Source organism: Montipora foliosa, chromosome 13 (genome assembly GCF_036669935.1).
Source record: "Montipora foliosa isolate CH-2021 chromosome 13, ASM3666993v2, whole genome shotgun sequence".
Classification (NCBI taxonomy): Eukaryota; Metazoa; Cnidaria; class Anthozoa; order Scleractinia; family Acroporidae; genus Montipora; species Montipora foliosa.
Window position 1 is genome coordinate 14,426,489 of NC_090881.1, and position 17,500 is coordinate 14,443,988.

Consider the following 17,500-nt stretch of genomic DNA (forward strand, 5'->3'; position numbering starts at 1 on the left):
TATTGAGACTTGAACATCTCCTGGTAATGTCTTCGACAAGAAAAGCAAAAGAATAATGACCAGAGTTCACTGAGCTAGCAGCTACAACAAAACTTATCCATTTCTGCTTGAAAGTTTCGCGTGAAGAGAAAACTGATGACATCAGAGCCCAGAAAGTTGCTAATGAATACTATTTGCGTTCCCCTTGACAACAATAGGGTTTCAACGGCAAAACATGGGCGCCAAACTTCTCTCAGTCCAAACTCAACTCATAATCGTAGTACCTTCGGAACATCGGTGACGACCTTGTTGATTATATGGTTTGAGGCACCTTCCATAAAAGTAACGGGAACCGAAAAATCCTGGCAACGAGGTCAATGTATCATACTTTAAGTCCTTGTGGAGAATGGCGAGCAGGGTGTTGCCATTGTTACACTATGTAAATATCTCACACCTTCTCACTAGCACCTATTAGCATGATTCCTATTCGCTGGCTATTGACAGTTGACTCTTTTTGTCTTTTCAATTCGCTCGCTGAGGTTGTGCTTAATGCTTGTTTTCTTTTAAAACACATTCGGTTAAAGAAAAAAATCTTGCCAAACTGGTGAATTGCAAAGTAAATTTCACTGGAAATACTGATGTCGCACTCATCGCTTTGTGAGTGATTCATGCGATATTGGTTTTTAGCGTAAAATTTACCGGGGAAGTCATTACTTAGAAAATAATTTTTTCTATGGAAGAAAGCAAAGAAAATGATTTAGCTCATTAAAGCAGCAAGTGGAAACATTTTCACAAACCGTACAGGCAGTAAGAATAAATGGACAGGGAGCTCCGCTTTTAGGCTTGGCTAAATCTATATATTACCCTAAAAAGGAAGTTTATGAGGTTAACCCTATGTGAATAAACTTCCAAAACTGAAAGTTAAAAATATATGTTTATGAATAAAATCTAAGATGGATAAAACCTAAAAAATACGCATGTATGATTTAAGAGCTATTTTAACACGTCTTAAATTTCCTATCTCAACAACATTGGCAGGCAGGTTATTCCATTCGCAAATAATTTTAACAAAGAAAGAATATTTATAACAATTACAGTTTTTCCTTGTGATTGGACCTGGTATGTTTTGAAGCGAACTCAAAAAAATCACGAAAGCAAAGGCTATTCAATCGAAATACAAGTTTACAGCATTCAATCAAAGAAAAATATAGCCCTCTATCAGTTAACTGCGACCAACGCAACATCTCACAGCGATCTTCATATGACATCTCTCTCCTTCGCTGACCTAAGACCAATCGAGAAGCTCTTCTCTGAGATTTTTCTAAGAGAACAAAATTTTTAACCAGGTAGGGGCACCATACAGCGGAAGCGTACTCAAGGATTGGAAGGATTGGAAAAGATTTCTTTGTTTACAGAACTTTTGCGTGGGAACATATATTAATTTAACCACTATCGATCTACATATACCCTATGGACCTTCTTTTCTTACCCTACAGATTCAACCCACGTGTCAACTTACAAAGACAGGGAGAGGAATATTAAACTCTAATTGACAAAATCATCTGCACTATGGAAATGTCAGTCCACAGTCAATTGCACATTGTCGACTATTGTGACTCTAACATAATTTTGAATTTTTGTAAGCTGACAGCTATAAAATACTTGATCTTCCTTTTTAATGTCACTGATGGTAAATATGGCCTGTCCGGTACCAGAGGATGCATCACCAACAAAGACTCCACTTACACGTTGGCTGTAAAAGGGTGGAGCTTGAACTGATACTGAGCTATCAGAGGTGTAAAGGACCACTAGCTTGGGTTTAATATCTCCAGGATAGTCTTGGTTTTTTAGTCCCCAAGTAATTTTTTCAACTCCACCAGAAAAGGTCCAAGTGAAGTTTACAGAAGATCCAACTGTACCAGAAATGACTTGCCCCTTGTATGGTAATGTGAAGATCATTTTACCAGAAGCTGAATGAATGATGATCACTAAAATCGGAAATTATCTGATGAAAAGAAAAATCTGAACAGAACAAAATATATTATTCTGGCCTTTGGTGATAAAACATATCAGGAAAGTTGCTACAACAAGACACTTTCATTAAAAAAACACCTTTTCTAGCTTCCAATGCCCACCGTATCTAGAATTTAAACCTTTTCCACTTCCTCTCCCCCCTCCCCCTTTCAATGATGACTGCTTAAGTTCCCAACATTTTTTTGTCTTGCTAGCAACTCTGATAAGGATGGGGGGGGGGGGGGGAGGGGGGCTGCAGTGTGAGAGATAATAGGGAAATTAATTACGCCCCAAGAATGTGAGGTGTCTCCACTATTTTTGCAACTTGTTATAGCAAGAGCAATGGCAGGTGTGTAAATTTTACTTTATATAGTTCATAAAGACATATTCTAGCTATTCATTTATTACGAACGGAAAAAATTTAGTATTACAAATTACGAACGGAAATATCTTTAGTATTACAAATTACAATAAAATTATGATTAACTGGAAAGCTCTATTCAAGATTTCCTTGTAGGAACCCGACTGACAGTTGCTATAAAGTCTGTGAATTTCCCGGCGTTTAATCAAACGCACATTTACTGGGATACTAAATCAAATCAAATCAAATCAAATTCTGACAACAACAACCCTGACCAGGTGTTAAACTGCCATATGGTGAAGGAGCAGGCACGAATGGTCCAACACCAGAACAAAACCAACACCCACCAGAGCAGACATACAACACCAGGCATACCAAGCATGTTTCCTTGATGATTCTTCCAGCCATGATTAAAAACGGTATCAAAGAACTGAGAGTGAATGCCAAGCTGGATCCATCTTCAACAAGCTCCTACATTTCAGAGGTTGCTGCTGAAGAGCTTGCATTAGCTTTAGCCGGCAAGCATTAGCTTGCATTTTGTTCGCATTTTTCCAGCCCCATTCAGGGTCATGACCTTGACAACATTGCTGGCGACACTCCTGCTTTTTACGGGTCGGAGCTAAAAAGGAAGTGGCCCCACTTAAGCCAAGTGCCATTTGAGAATGTATCAAGACGACGCCACACTGATGTCATGATTGGCAGTGACCATTCTGTCTTTCATCATGAGTTAAAAGACGTTTATGGTTATCATCCAAATGAACCCATTGCACGTTTGACAAATCTGGACTGGGTGTGTTTCGGCTCCACCAAGTTGGAAGAGTATCTTGGGAGAGTACCTTGTTGGAAGAGTATCGGCGCACCGTTCTCATTTCCCCCGTTCGTATCGTAGTATCGTGATTAAGCTGTCACCACCTAATGAGATCCTGCGTGCATTTTGATAACATGAAGCCCAGGGAATTAAAGACGCAACTGAACAGGCGATGACAGCTCAGGAGGAAGAAGCATTTGCACGTGTAGCTGAGAGCTTGGAATTTAACAATGGTCGATACAAGATTTGGAGAAGGTGAACCGAATCTCACTAACGATTATGAGTATGCTTCTGAAAGACTCAAAAGCTAGGAGAAGTCACTAAAAAGAAAGATTTTTGAGGATTATGACAAGAAAACAATACATAAGAAAGGTAGCGAAGTGTGAAACGGAAGAGCAGTGGTTACTAACCCACTTTCCGGTTTTCCGGTTGGTACTGCAGCGAAGCATGGTGGAAAGAGTTTGAACAATGCCATTTGGCCTAGCAAACGACACGTTTTCGTCACGTTTTGGTCTAGCAAACGGCACGTTTTCGCCAAGTTCCAGTCGCCCTTTCTGCTGACATTTTGGAGCTGTTCTTGCAGGTTGAGCTTCAAGATAAGTTTAGCACGTGGCCTTAAAAAGAACCAGTGGTCGACGTCCCCCAAGTGGACCGACTATCTGCCTTGTAGATAAGTAACGATCAAATGCCTAAGACCAAGACCCTAGGAGCTACGTGGGAAGTCGACAGAAATATCTTCACCTTTCATGCTCAACCTCCTTACGACAGTAAAGTGCCCACCAAACGAAATGTCCGCAGCGCTATAGAAAGACTATTTGACCCTTTTCAGCTCTTGGCGCCATTTACTGTGAGATTAAAGGTCTTGATGCAAGAGATTTGGATGGCTAGTGTTGACTGGGATGAGGTGCCACCCTATCATTTGAAGGTTAGTTGGAAGAAGTGGTTATTGGAATTACCCCAAATGTAAAGCGTTGCCGTCCCTCGGTGCCTGCGTCTGTCAAACCCAGTGAACACTGAGTTACACATATGTTCAGACACTTCTAAAGACGGCGTTGCATCTGGTGCCTACTTAGTCTGCTGATACCAGGATAGTACTCTATCTTCGCGTCTTATTGCATCAAGGCGTCGTCTGTCTCCAGTAAAAGCTATGACAGTTCCGAAGCTAGAGCATATGGGTGTTGTCCTCTTAAGTGGCCTGGCCCATAACATCGTGAAAGTAGTTTCTGTTGACAGAATTTTCTTTGGGACCAATCAGAGAACCAAAGCCGCTGGTTCAAACCATTTGCAGGCAATCGAATTGTCGAGATTCGACCAAGAACAAGCCCTGAGCAGTGGAGGCATGTCGCAGGAGCGATGAACCAAGCAGACTTGGCAACAAGAAGCCTCTCTGCCAGTGACCTAGCCGAAAGCAAGGTGTGTTTAGAGGGAGCAGAGTTCCCGAAAGATGATGCATCAGTCTGGCCTGCAGCTCTTCCCTCTAGAGACGATGGAAACCAGCCAAAGAGTGACCATGAAAAACGAGCAACGACAAGGGCGCATGCAAGCAACGGCTCTGTCTGTAGAAACATTGACCCAAGTCATTATTCAATAGTGTTGTTGCACACGGTGATATGGCTCCAGTTGTGTTTTCTTGTTGAACACTCATCGATATCTGGTAACAAGGTCAAAAAATTAGAGAAATATCCTTTTTCTTTCTGTTCGTACCAAAACTCGGGCACGTGACACATTGCGTTAGAGGTGATGGACTGAACTTGGTACTGTTTTGAGTTTGTGTTTACCGTTTTTGTCGCCTTGAAACTACGTGAAATGGTCCGGAACATCTGGTAGCAGAGCCAGGTTCATGGTACGTAACACTGAACGTTTGCTTTGATGAATTTTGGTTTGATATGAAGAGTTTGTGAGTTGAAATGTCATCGAATGAACTTGATCATGAACTCGACCACGTGCAATATGTGGACGATCAAGAAGTGCGTGTCGTCGTTGGGCCCAGCCGTTCTGACAATTTTTGAAAGGAAAAGGCTAAGAGGCAGTGATTTCGCCGAAAGGCTACGCCCACGAGGCATATTAACGTTGCTGCGAATCTTCTGAAGTCGCATGGAAGACGAAGGAAACTACGCCAACTAGCCACAAAACTTGAAGAAGCGCTTAAGAACTCGAGCGGGCCAGCGAAGAATACGAATCATTTTTGGAACTTGAAGGATTGTAGGAGCACCTCACGCTAACGGAAAATGCCGCCGAAAGAGCAAATTTGTGTCTCAAAAGCTTTCAAATTTCGATAAACGAAAGAGAAAGCGAACTGCCTTCAGAGGCTGGTAGTGAATATGCGCCCTTGTTCCGATTTGAGTCAGCCAGCGGTCATGGTGCACCCTCGCGTGCCAGTGAAAGTGAGAGGCGTGCAAGTGTCATGGATCTACAAGTTGAACAAGCAAAGAGAGAAGCTCAACGCCGACTGGAAGAGGAGCGCAAGAGAGCCGTAAATTTCGAACAGGAAAGGCAATTACAGGAACACCGACGCATAAGAGAACTCGAATACGAAGCTGAAAAATTGCGATTAGGAGCTCAGCTTGACATACCAACTAAAGGTAAAGGAGACCCAGCAGATATTGAGAGCCGTTTGTGAGATGTTAAAGATGCCGAAGAGGAAACTGTTTACCGTGACATTAAAGCCCAAATATCGGAAAATGTAGAAAATCGTGAAAACCCAAATGTCCTTTTACCTCAGCAAAATGTGAAGTTGCCATCTCCGATTAAATCCTCCACTTTTTGCAGGCAGACTCCCCAAATCGATCAAGCTTATTGTGACACGGAAGAACGCCTCAAATTTTCGTGGATCAAAGAGCTCTCGGCTAAGCAGCGTACAACACCTTGAGAAACGAACTTACAGTCGACACCAGCGTTCATGAAATCGATACCGCGTTTAGAGCCACCACACTTTTCAGGGAATCCTCTCGAGTGGCCTCAGTTCATATCACTGTTTAAATGTTTGGTACATGACCAACCTCTCACCGATACACAGAGAATGACTTACCTCCAGAGGGCCCTTGTTGGAAATGCGAAGAGAGCTATCGGAGGGATGCTGAATCATGGCCATCTCTATAAGGCAGCACTGACAGAACTCGAAGAGCAATTTGGAAATGAAGAACTTGTTGCTGGAGTCTTCATGAAGACCGTACTTGATCACCCGATTGTTGCTGATGGAGAAGTAACACTCGTTCATTCTACAACACGCTACACAATGCAGTCGCCACGATGAAGAGTTTGGGATACTCTCAGGATTTGGCATCTTCGACTAACACGCGTGCTGTGTTGCAGAAATTACTTGACCCGTTAAAGGAAGAGTGGGGAGAAAGGAAGATTGAGATACATCCTACTATTCCCACATTAGTTGATCTTGACGAATGGCTCCGTGCGAGACTACGTGCCAAAACTTTAGTCAGTGAACCCTTACCAAGCCTCGGTAAGCAGCCGAAGGGCGGAAGATCTGGCTATAGACGACCGCCGCGAAAGTGAGATCATGGCATCGACAACCGTCAAGAGCAGCTTCACAGATGCTCGACCCTAGCTACAGGTGCCATGGCAGGAAATCAGAGCTTGTCTGATATGCAACAAGAAACATAACATTGAAAAGTGCAACAAATTCATTGCGATGGATATGAATCATAGAGCTCAGTTAGGCAAGGAAAAGTGGCTGGCTCTTCCTGCTTCGAGTCAGCAGACCACCAATCACGTGACTGCTCGCGCAAGAAAGTATGTGATGTGAAAGGCTGTAGCAAATACCACCACTCGCTAATCCACGGCGCGGCACCGGTTTTCGTCGCTCCACCACCTTTAAACAGCGCACCACCCGTCTTGACCTTGAATGGAGTAGCACCCGTCTTCACCAGATCTTCGTGTCTGAACTGCTCCCCCTCTGCTGTTCCGCTGCAAATCGTACCCATAGCAGTTGCGACCGCCAGCGAGGTCAAAGTAAATACATTTGCCCTGCTGGACTCTGGCAGCTAAACTACGCTTATCTTGGAAGAATTTGCTGACGCTATCGGTCCGGGTGGTAAGGATAGCCCCTTACAACTTAGCACTATTAACTCGTCTGGTGAACCAATACGTTCGAGAAAAGTGTCATTCCACGTTGTTGCCGTTGAAGGACCAGAAACAGGTGTCCAGATTACCGTAGAAGAAGCCTGGACAATACCACAGTTGAAATTACCCCTCCAAAGAGTTACGCGTACTATGATGCAGGATTTCCCTCACCTGACTGATCTTGACATCCCCGAAGTCGATTCAGAAGACGTGACAATTTTGCTGCTAGCAAACGTGATGGAGGCAATATTGCAGCATGATGTACGAACAGGTCGTCCAGGGCAGCCCGTTTCAATTCTCACAGCCTTTGGTTGGACCCTTGCTAGCTCAGTTAAATCAATCATGAAACCCGGACGTCTACATGTTATGCACGTGCAACGAGTCCTGAATGTTGAGGAGTCGTTGAGCAAACAAGTAGAAGACTGGTAGCAAACAGAATCATTTGGTACAAAGTATGAAGACGTGACACCCCGTTCCCGAGAAGGCCAAAGGGCTTTAGAGCCTTTACAGAAAACTGTGAAGCATGTGTGCGACAGATATGAAGTCAGGGTGTTATGGAGAGAAGGAGAAGTAAAGTTTCCTGATAACGACCTCATGGCTGAAAAATGACGGGAGTCTACCGAAAGGAAACTGAAGCGTGACGAAATACTGTGCCCTTATTAAAGACTATGTTGTCAAGGGTTATGCTCCAAAGCTTACTCCTGAAGAGGCATCTGCCCCAAGCCCGGAACAGTGGTTTGTGCCGCACCATCCAGTCCGTAATCCCAACAAGCCGGACAAAGTTGTAATCGTCATGGCTGCAGCTGCCAAATATGACGGAGTATCCCTGAATGAAAAACTTCATATTGGGCCCGATCTCCTGAATAGCCTAGTGGGTGTGTTGTTGCGATTTATAGAACAGCGTGTTGGCTTAGCCGCTGACATCGAAGCCATGTTCCATCAGGTTCAAATCATAGTAGAAGATCAGCCCGCCTTGAGATTCTTGTGGTGGAACCTGCAACTGGAACGCCCGCCTGATGTGTATCAGATGCTCGTCATGATTTTCGGAGCTACGTCTTCCCCGTGTATGGCGAACTATATATTGATAAAGCAGTTGACAACAGTCAGGACTTTGCGGTTTCTGCTGACACGATCAAATTAGTTGAGAAAAAATTTCTACATGGATGACTTTCTGAAATCCCTATGTGACGAGACCACCGCAGTGCGAATATTCCGTGAAATGACCTCTCACTTGGCGCGTGGAGGTTTCAGGTTGACAAAGTGAATCAGTTCCTCGCGTGAAGTCTTGTCGCAGATTCCTCCTCAAGAGAAAGCTAGCTCGTCAGTCGATTTAAACTACGATAAACTACCAATTGAACGCACATTGGGTCTAAAATGGAACACTGAAACAGACGGTTTTCGTTTCTCCGCTTACTCACATCAGACATCTGAGTCAACCAAGAGCGGAGTCTTAAGTCGCCTATCAACGGTGTTCGACCCACTGGGAGTGCAAGCTGCCTGCGAAATGTCTAGTCTAATCGTTGTGGCATAGGAACAAAGACTGGGACGACCCCTTAGATGAAGGGGACCAGAGCATCTGGAAGGATTGGCTCGAAAACCTGATGGGACTGAATGAACTGGAAATGAAATAAATGCCTGGTTGTTTCTGCGTTAACACGTGTCCTGAAGCGTCAATACAGCTTCAAGTATTCGCCGATGGGTCTGAAATGGGCTTTGGTGCTGTGTGTTACGCTAGGTACTCACGCGATTAAGGTTTTGTTTGTTATGGCGAGGAAGCGTGTTGCACCCCTAAAGCAGTTAAGTATATCTCGTTTAGAGCTTCAAGCAGCGTCTTAGCCATAAGGTTTTACTGCGTGGTCAAGCAAGAGTTGACTGTTAACATCAAAGATGTCATCTTTTGGAGTGATTTGAAAACTGTGTTGAAGTACATAGCTAACGAATGCCGACGTTTTCACACATTCGTGGACAACCGGGTCTCGGAGATTCACGACACAACCGACCCGACGCAGTGGAAGCACGTTCCCAACCACTGTAATCCTGCCGACGATTGCATCCAAGGCCTTTGGTTATTGGACCCCTCCGTGAAAATGATGATGAAGTAAAAAACACAAAGTGGTCAGGGCATACATCTGTTAGCGAGACAAGAGCTTACTTTCCAAACCCAGAGAAATTCTCTTCCTGGACAAAATTACGTCGTGTCCTGGGATGGATTTGTCGTTTCGTCGAAAACTGTAAAAGAAAGGCAGAGTATCGCGTTCTGCCGTCTCTTACCGCCTCAGAAATTCACAACGCAGAGTTGATCGCCGTGCCAAAAAGTCAAAGAAACTCGTTTCAGCTTGACTTTGAAGCCTTAAGAGCAAACAAGCGACTACCAGTTAGATGCAGACTCAGCACCCTTAACCACTGCGTCAATGAAGCAGAGTGCTTGAGGGTAGGCCGTCGCCTACACAATGGCCTCGTTCCTGAACAGACTCGACACCTTTTGACACTGGATCCAAAGCACGAGATAACGCGTCTAATTGTAATGCACAATCACCTCCGTTTGTACAGTACAAGTAACAAGCACGTTTTGAACGAGCTGAGACAGAAGTATTGGATCCTGAAAGGGCTGGCCACGGTTCAAAGGTTTTCGGCAAGTTCTTTGTCGTGCCGTAAGCTACGAGCGAAACCCGACCCGCCTGTCATGGATGATCTACTTAATTCGAGACTGGGATATCAGCAGCCACCGTTTGCAAATACCGGAGTTGCCTACGTTAGCCCAATATTTGTGGGCCATGGAAGGAAAACAGAAAAGTGCTATGTTGTGCCTTTTACGTGCTTGACTACGCAGGCGGTACACCTTGAAATAGCTCACTCGTTGGACACTGGTTCTTGCTTGATGGCAGTAAGAAGGGATAATGGCTAGACGCGGAAGGCCAGCCAATATTTGGTCGGATAACGGTACTAACTTTGTCGGGACCAAAAAGCAACTCCGAGAAGCTCCCGAGCGTCTAAACAGTAAGCGAATTGGTCATCACTTATCCAACGAAAGGGTGCAGTGGCACTTCAATCCCCCGTCTTCGCCGCACTTTGGAGGTGCGTGGTTACGTCTCGTTCAGTCTGCGAAAAGAGCGCTTAAAGCAGTTGTGGGAAAGAAGCATGTCAATGTTGAAACTTTGCTTACATTAATGGCTGAAGTGGAGTCAATAATAAACGGTCGCCCTCTAACTAATGCGAGCACTGATTATCGTGACGAAGAAGCCTTAACGCCGAATCACTTTCTGCTCAGACGAGGAAACCCTAATTTTCCTGGACTTGTGCCGCTGAAAGTGGTGGAAGCACGCACAAGTTATGACCCAACACTTCTGGAAACGTTGACTCCGAGAATACCTACCAGCGTTGACGGAACGTCGGAAATGGAAGAATGATGCTCTTAATGTTCGTGAAGGAGATCTTGTACTGGTCGTCGACGAGAACTCCCCTCGTGGGTGTTGGCCGTTATGACGTATGCTAAGAGCGCTCCCTGGGGACGACGGGAGAGTCAGAGCAGCCGAAGTTCGTACCAAGAGCGGTACCTACACCGGACCTGTCGTTAAACTGTGTTTACTTGAGAGTGCGAAGTAGTGTCCGCCTCCTAGCCCCGACGTGGAACACAAAGGGGAGGATGTTCGCGCCAAACGTCGGGCACGTGACACATTGCGTCACACGTGATGGACTGACCTTAGTACTGTTTTGAGTTTGTGTAGAATAAATCGTCTCGAAAGTTTACCGTTTTTGTTGCCTTGAAACTACGTAAAACCCTCCGGATCAGTTTGAATTGGCAATAAGTCACTGTCCACGAAATCCTTAGACTCTGTATTATGCACTCGTGCCCAAGCTTTTTTACCTTCAATTAAGCTCCGGACGCAATTTATTTGGCAGATTATATTCGTATTTTTCGTGTAATATCAAGTCTTTAGAAAACCCGAAAGAAAAAGGTCAACTTCCATTAAGAATGGTAAACATCATTGCTTGCTTTTATGCACCACACAGGTGGTGCTTTCTACCTGTACTGATTCGCTAGATCAGAGGAAGGAAGCCAGTATCATTTGCACGTTTCCGAGCAGCCAAATTGTAAAAACTAAAATTTAAGATGGATTTACTGACTGTGGATATTTTCCTCTACTTCGGTGAATAAAAGTTGACTGGTATGTAATACAGATCCTTATTTTTTTCTGAAGCATCTTAGTGGGCCGGAATCCTAAATACTTGAATCTGATTGGCTAATTGCGCGCTCGTAGCCGGTCCAGCTTTTTACGATACGGACCACGGTCCGAAATCTGTTCTGTGCTGAAACTGTCGTGGCTAATTGAAAATATTTTTACTATTGCGCGACGAAACATTGGATTCTACCTCTTAAAATGCAAGTTTTCGCTTACTAACCAAGGAAAAAGATCAGCAATGGAATGTAAGGCCTAAATGTTCTTCAAAAAGGCGAGTATTCAAATGATTTTGCTGACAACAGCTTGCTGGTGTGCACTGTTGACACGCCGTTGAACATAAAACAACCTTTTTGAACTCGGTTTTTCGGTTGACATCCGTTGTTTTCTTTCGAGTTCTGTTTTCTACACTCGTTTTATATTGCATCATTTAAGAATATACTGATTCCCAGTTAAAATAGGCAAACAAAGACATCGCGACGCCGTGGTTTTTCGGGTTATTGTTTTCCGTGAGCTGTTGACATGACTTGTAACTAAAATGACCACTAGTAACTGCAGGGAAGTCCTTTGAGCTCAGTTTTTCGGTCGACATCCGTTATTTTCTTTGGAGTTCTATTTTACAATCTCCTATTTTGCTTTATCAAAGAAAATACGGATTTGTCGCTAAAATAGTCAAAGAAATCGCAACGCTATGAACTAATGTCAACACGTTTTTCTAGACGTGTAGTTTTCTAAGTTTTGCACTGATTTCTGAAGGACTTGACGGAGAACAAAGATGAATCCTTGAAAAAATAAGATATGAAGGCAGAGACAGATGTTTCCGTATTTTTCACTAAATTTATTCCTCTTGTTTTAAGAACTTTCGTTTCATTTTCAACAAGACAAAGCATTTTAATACGTACAAGATTAAAACATCATTGTTTAGTTTGTTTAGCTCATTTCTCTGCGCTTGCCATGAAATATAACTGTTTGTGCTTTATATTCCTGCACCAAGAGATATTTGAAGTTCTAATTTATCGTTAATCTATCATTTTTCTTTGTGCTTTGCGAACGGAGCGCTTTTTTCAGTTATAAGTTAATTTCAACTGTGACAGTGCGACATAGAGTGCGTAGAAAGACCTTTTGCAAACCAGTTTGCCATGTTCATTTTCACAAAAAAAAAAAAAAATAAAAAAAAAAATACGTTATTCACCGGCTTAGGTCGGTCCGTATAGAGAAAAAATGTGCTCTTGGCCTTGAGTACTTCCCTCGGCCTGCGGCCTCGGGCCGTACTCCAGACCTCGGGCACAGTTTTTCCCTATACGGACCTCCCAGCCGGTGAATAACATATCTTTACGTACCTTTACACGTTTTTCCGTCCCCAGTGTATCCAGCCTTACATGTGCAGATGTACGAGCCCTCTGTATTGTGACAATCGGCTTTGACGGCACAAGGAGAGGGAACCTCTTTGCATTCAGGAATATCTAGGTTTTATGGAAAGGACAAGTCCAATGTAATATATATATATATATATATATATATATATATATATATATATATATATTTTGAGTGTACAAATAGCGACAGCGAACTATATATATATCTCTATAAATAGCTATAGAGAGAGAGAGAGAGAGAGAGAGAGAGAGAGAGAGAGAGAGAGAGAGAGAGAGAGATTGAGAGATTGAGAGAGAGAGAGAGAGAGAGAGAGAGAGATTGAGAGAGAGAGAGAGAGATTGAGAGAGAAGATAATGAACACTGATGCTGACGGAAATTTAGATAACACTTTATTAAAGCGGGAGGGTTATTGGGCGTCACAATTGCGCACACTGCAGCCTTTTGGCCTCAATAAGCGCTGTGAATTCCGTTCAAAAAAACGGATCAATTTCAATGTTCCATAAATAGCTTTTTTGTTTCCATTCTAGTCCCATCTAATTTGTAGTCGGTATTACATAAATAGATTGAATCACTTGCATAACTCTAGATTTTATTATTACATCATTACTTTTGTTTTAGTCATCAAGCTTTAGTTTAGGCTTGTATTGTACCATACAATTTACTACTTAATTGTATTCCATTACAATAGCCATTGTTCGTCTTTCAGAGACTATATAGTCTCCACTGCTGTAATAATTAGGTCATTTTATCCTTAGATTTTTAACTTTTACTCCATTTTAAAAAAAAAAATTAACTGACGAAGGCAGAAGGGCCGAAACGTTTTTATTAAATTTCCTGGACCTTCGAGAAGTTTTGTCTTCCTCTCCAGTTTATATGCAACTTTAAATACTAACTGAGAAGACAACGTGCATCCTTTTGGATCCTTCTGTTAGGAGTTTATCGTTTGGTCAACCATTTCAAGCTAGCTTATAAAGCCACCCCAAATGTCCCACACATGTGGTACATCTAAGCCATGCCAGAGTGCTCAAACTAGCGAGCTAGTTATATATATAACGTTGATTGTATTGTTTTTGCGCGAGTCAAGGGATTGTGTTCAAATATCAAAGCAAATTGGTACATGACATTAGGACGGCAGAGGACTAATAGAAATTTAGCCCCTGACTAGATTATCATAGATTTGGATTAATCGCAAGATAGTTCGGTAGATGGTTTGATCCCAGGAGTCACATAATATCATAGTTGCACAGCCTTGGGAGGTTTGGTAACAACTCAAGACGCTAGTACCGTCCAATCGAATATCGCGTCCTGCGACTCTTAAGCTTCTTTCGTCCTGTGTGCAACCATGACTTTATAGTTCACGCTGAACCGTCTACTATTTGTTCATAGCTGTATGGGTCTCTTCTTACCGGTGATAAAAACAAATACGTCCAGAACTACACGTAATTAGATGCAAACTGTAAGAGTCATGAAGGGTCCCCTGCTTGCACTTCTCCCCAATTTTATCATTTAAGGCAATTAGTTCCCAAAATTACCCCTGAATTCTTCTCGTCAACTAAAGATAAACAACAGGATCTACTGTTACCTGAAAATAACGCAAATGCTTGGACTTTAAGGGGACACTTTTCGTTGGATATCGAATTTGGACGTGCATCTGATTTTGTGCATTCCTGGACCAGCCAGTGACGATGAGATTAAGTTGACTGTTATTGTTTTAAATGAACGAATACAATTTCTTGTAAACGTAAAGAATAAAAGACATCCAGAACGACCTCTCACCTGAGCAGCTTCGTCCGTCACCAACATATCCTTCCTGACAAGTACAATTATATGAGCCAATGGTGTTGTTGCACACGGCCACATGGCTGCAGTTGTGTTCTTCTGTTAAACACTCATCGATATCTGGGAACACAGCCAACGAATGAATAAAATATCTTTTTATTTTCAATTGTCAATAAGTCACTGTCCGCGAAATCGATAGATACTGTATTTTGTTCTCGAGTCCAAACTTTTTCACCTTAATTTAATTGTAACTATCACAATTCTTGAATCTGATTAGTTATCAATAGCTCTCATTTCAGCATTAATAGGACAGTTTGTAATTGGACAGTTGTACGCGTCATCAGGCGCGCGCTAGTTGTACTTGAATCATTTATCTTTTTTCAGAGCTTTAAGAAACAACTGTTAAAGAAAAGTTGAGCAGATCCAGCCATAAAAATGTTGTCACCGTCATCCTCTCCGGCCTATTTTGCAATAGGTACGATTAATTGATAATAGAATTTTGTGTCGAACAATTCGTATGTGTAATCAAATGGCGACGAATGAAATTAGGAAATAATTTCACTTGCGTTTTTATCAGACTTTTGACAAAACGCAAGTGAAATTATTTCCTAATTTCACGAGAAAAACATTTGATTACCTTTTAATGTCGTGGGTGACAAATTACTCTCACAACCGTAATTGTAAAATCGCTCGAGTACTTTATCCAACTGCTCGGGAAGAATCATCTCCAGGTTTTTCTCAAGGCCATTTTCGTCACACCACTTCTCAAAAACTCTCACCTAGTTAATTGTGCTCTTTCACGTATTTAAATTTTCTGCCGCTTCTTTTAATTTCGTAACTTCTTCAATGGTCACTGTCTTAAATCTAGACGCCATCTTGGCTCTGATCGAGATACAAGAGATGTTACCATGGCAATTTTGTAATTTCACACTTGAAATTATTATTAACGCTGAAATTTCGCGCCTAAATTAGGGAGTAATTTGTCACCCATGATATTAAGGGAGTAATCTACTCGAAATTTCATATAGGCCTTGCGCTGCGCGCTCAGCTTTTCTTGAAATTACTTGCCTGATTACTCCCTGAATGGTTCTCCACTCAGTCCTATAACCAATATCAATAATATTCTTTCTCTGAACACAACATTTTGCGGTTTGTAACTGAACAAGCACTAATAATATTTTCCAGGTGATGTTCAGCCTTTAGAAATGACAACGCGAGAGAAAAACGTCAACTTGCGTCAAGAACGGTAAACATTAACACTTTCTTTTATACACCACGCATTCGCTCAGTTGGTGTTTTGTACGTGTTCTGATTGTTTAGCTCTGAAGTGATAAGGAAGTATTATTTGCCACCGAACGGCCGAATGGTATATATTCTTGCCTGAGCAGTCTCGTCCATCTCCAACATATCCCTCCTTACAAGCGCAGTTATATGAACCGCTAGTGTTGTTGCACACTGCGACATGGCTGCAGCTATGTTTTCCTGTTGAACACTCATCGATATCTGGGAACAAATTATAACAAGTAAAACATCCTTTTACTTTCAATTGGCAATAAGTCACTGTCCTCGAAATCGTTAGACTCTGTATTTGTACTGGTACCCATTTTTTTACCATTAATCAGTCTTTCTCTGAACAGAGTTTATGCGGGTAGATTATATAGGTTTTTTTTTTTGTGAAATATCCACTCTTTAGAAATCCTGAAAGAAAAACCTCAACTTGCATCAAAAATGGTAAACATGATTGCTTGCTTTTATACACCACATATTCGCAAAATTATTATTGACACTTTCTATGTGTTCTGAAGTGATAGCTCTGAAGTGATAAGGAAGTATTATATTCGCCACCGAGCAGCCGAATGGTATATATTAAGACAAATGCTAACCTAAATGACTTTGGATATATTCCTGAGGTGAATGATTGTTGAATACTATCCTGATTTGCACCTACTTACGAGGCACTACTTTAAGGTAAGCTAACGCCACTGAGTATCCTGTAGATTATCAGATTTTTATTAATACTAGCTGCTTGATCGATATGTCGTTGAACTAGTCTACTGAAAGGAAAATATTACAGAAATAGATTAATGTTTTCGAATGCCGGCGATAGGCTAAAAAAAGAATTCAACTTATTTTCTTGCATATATACTTAAAATTGTGTCTTCTACACGATCTTATAGTTTGATTTCTTCTGTTTATTGCCTTTAAGAGTCCTTTAACGTTCTTGATCGAAGGAAAATGAAAGAGTAATTTGTATGTTTGCAGTTTCCATATTTATATCAAGTTGTCACCTTTTTACCAACGCAAACTTGATGTGGTAAATGATAAATTGCTAAAATAGTTGCATACATTAAAACCAGTAAGCGACATAACTTGATGCGCGAAGTGCGAATAAAATGCAATACATATCCTTACCTGAACACGCAAAATTGGTCTAAGGCTTGGGACGGCAGAGATCTTCTAGAACTGTGGACCCTAACTGGATTACTTTAAAATGTAATCAATTCACAGGTATTTGATACAAATATACTTTATTGCACCAGTTAGAAAATCAACTATCTTGCATCCAATTGTGTAGGACAGTGATACAATATACCATAACTGGTATCACGACCTGTTGGACTGGGTCGAGGTTTAGATAGAGGCGCATGCAAGGAATGAATTTTGCCTCCGGTCGTTGCTCGTTCCAGTACCATCACGAGATTAAGAGCAGTACCCACCTTCACGTTTCATGTAGAACCTTAGGTCGTCTGTGGCGAAATCGTTAGGGCTAGTTTCCTTGGTCTCGTCATTCAATTCGCAGTTTTTTGTTAGAATGTGGAAGTTGTAACTCCTGCATTTTGGATCATTCTCACAGAGCATTTGACATTGAATAGGTCTGCTGACTACGGTGGCTTTAAAGGTGTGACCATTGAGAGCTTTGCCAGGTAT

The 17,500-nt window shown here is 42.1% G+C and overlaps 1 protein-coding gene across 1 annotated transcript in view; it reads right to left on the bottom strand.

The window, feature by feature from the left end:
* Nucleotides 1–1,099: 1,099 nt before the first annotated feature.
* LOC137983819 (uncharacterized) overlaps nucleotides 1,100–17,500 on the bottom strand; it is a 24,473-nt gene continuing 8,072 nt past the window's right edge. The window contains exons 2-6 of the mRNA XM_068830997.1: nucleotides 17,290–17,500; nucleotides 15,953–16,075; nucleotides 14,570–14,692; nucleotides 12,757–12,879; nucleotides 1,100–1,967 (exon numbers count right to left, since the gene is read on the bottom strand). The exon at nucleotides 17,290–17,500 is cut by the window's right edge and continues 102 nt beyond it. Of these exons, the coding sequence (XP_068687098.1) occupies nucleotides 1,558–1,967; nucleotides 12,757–12,879; nucleotides 14,570–14,692; nucleotides 15,953–16,075; nucleotides 17,290–17,500 (990 nt within the window). The 3' untranslated portion in view covers nucleotides 1,100–1,557. The remainder of the gene's footprint in view (nucleotides 1,968–12,756; nucleotides 12,880–14,569; nucleotides 14,693–15,952; nucleotides 16,076–17,289) is intronic.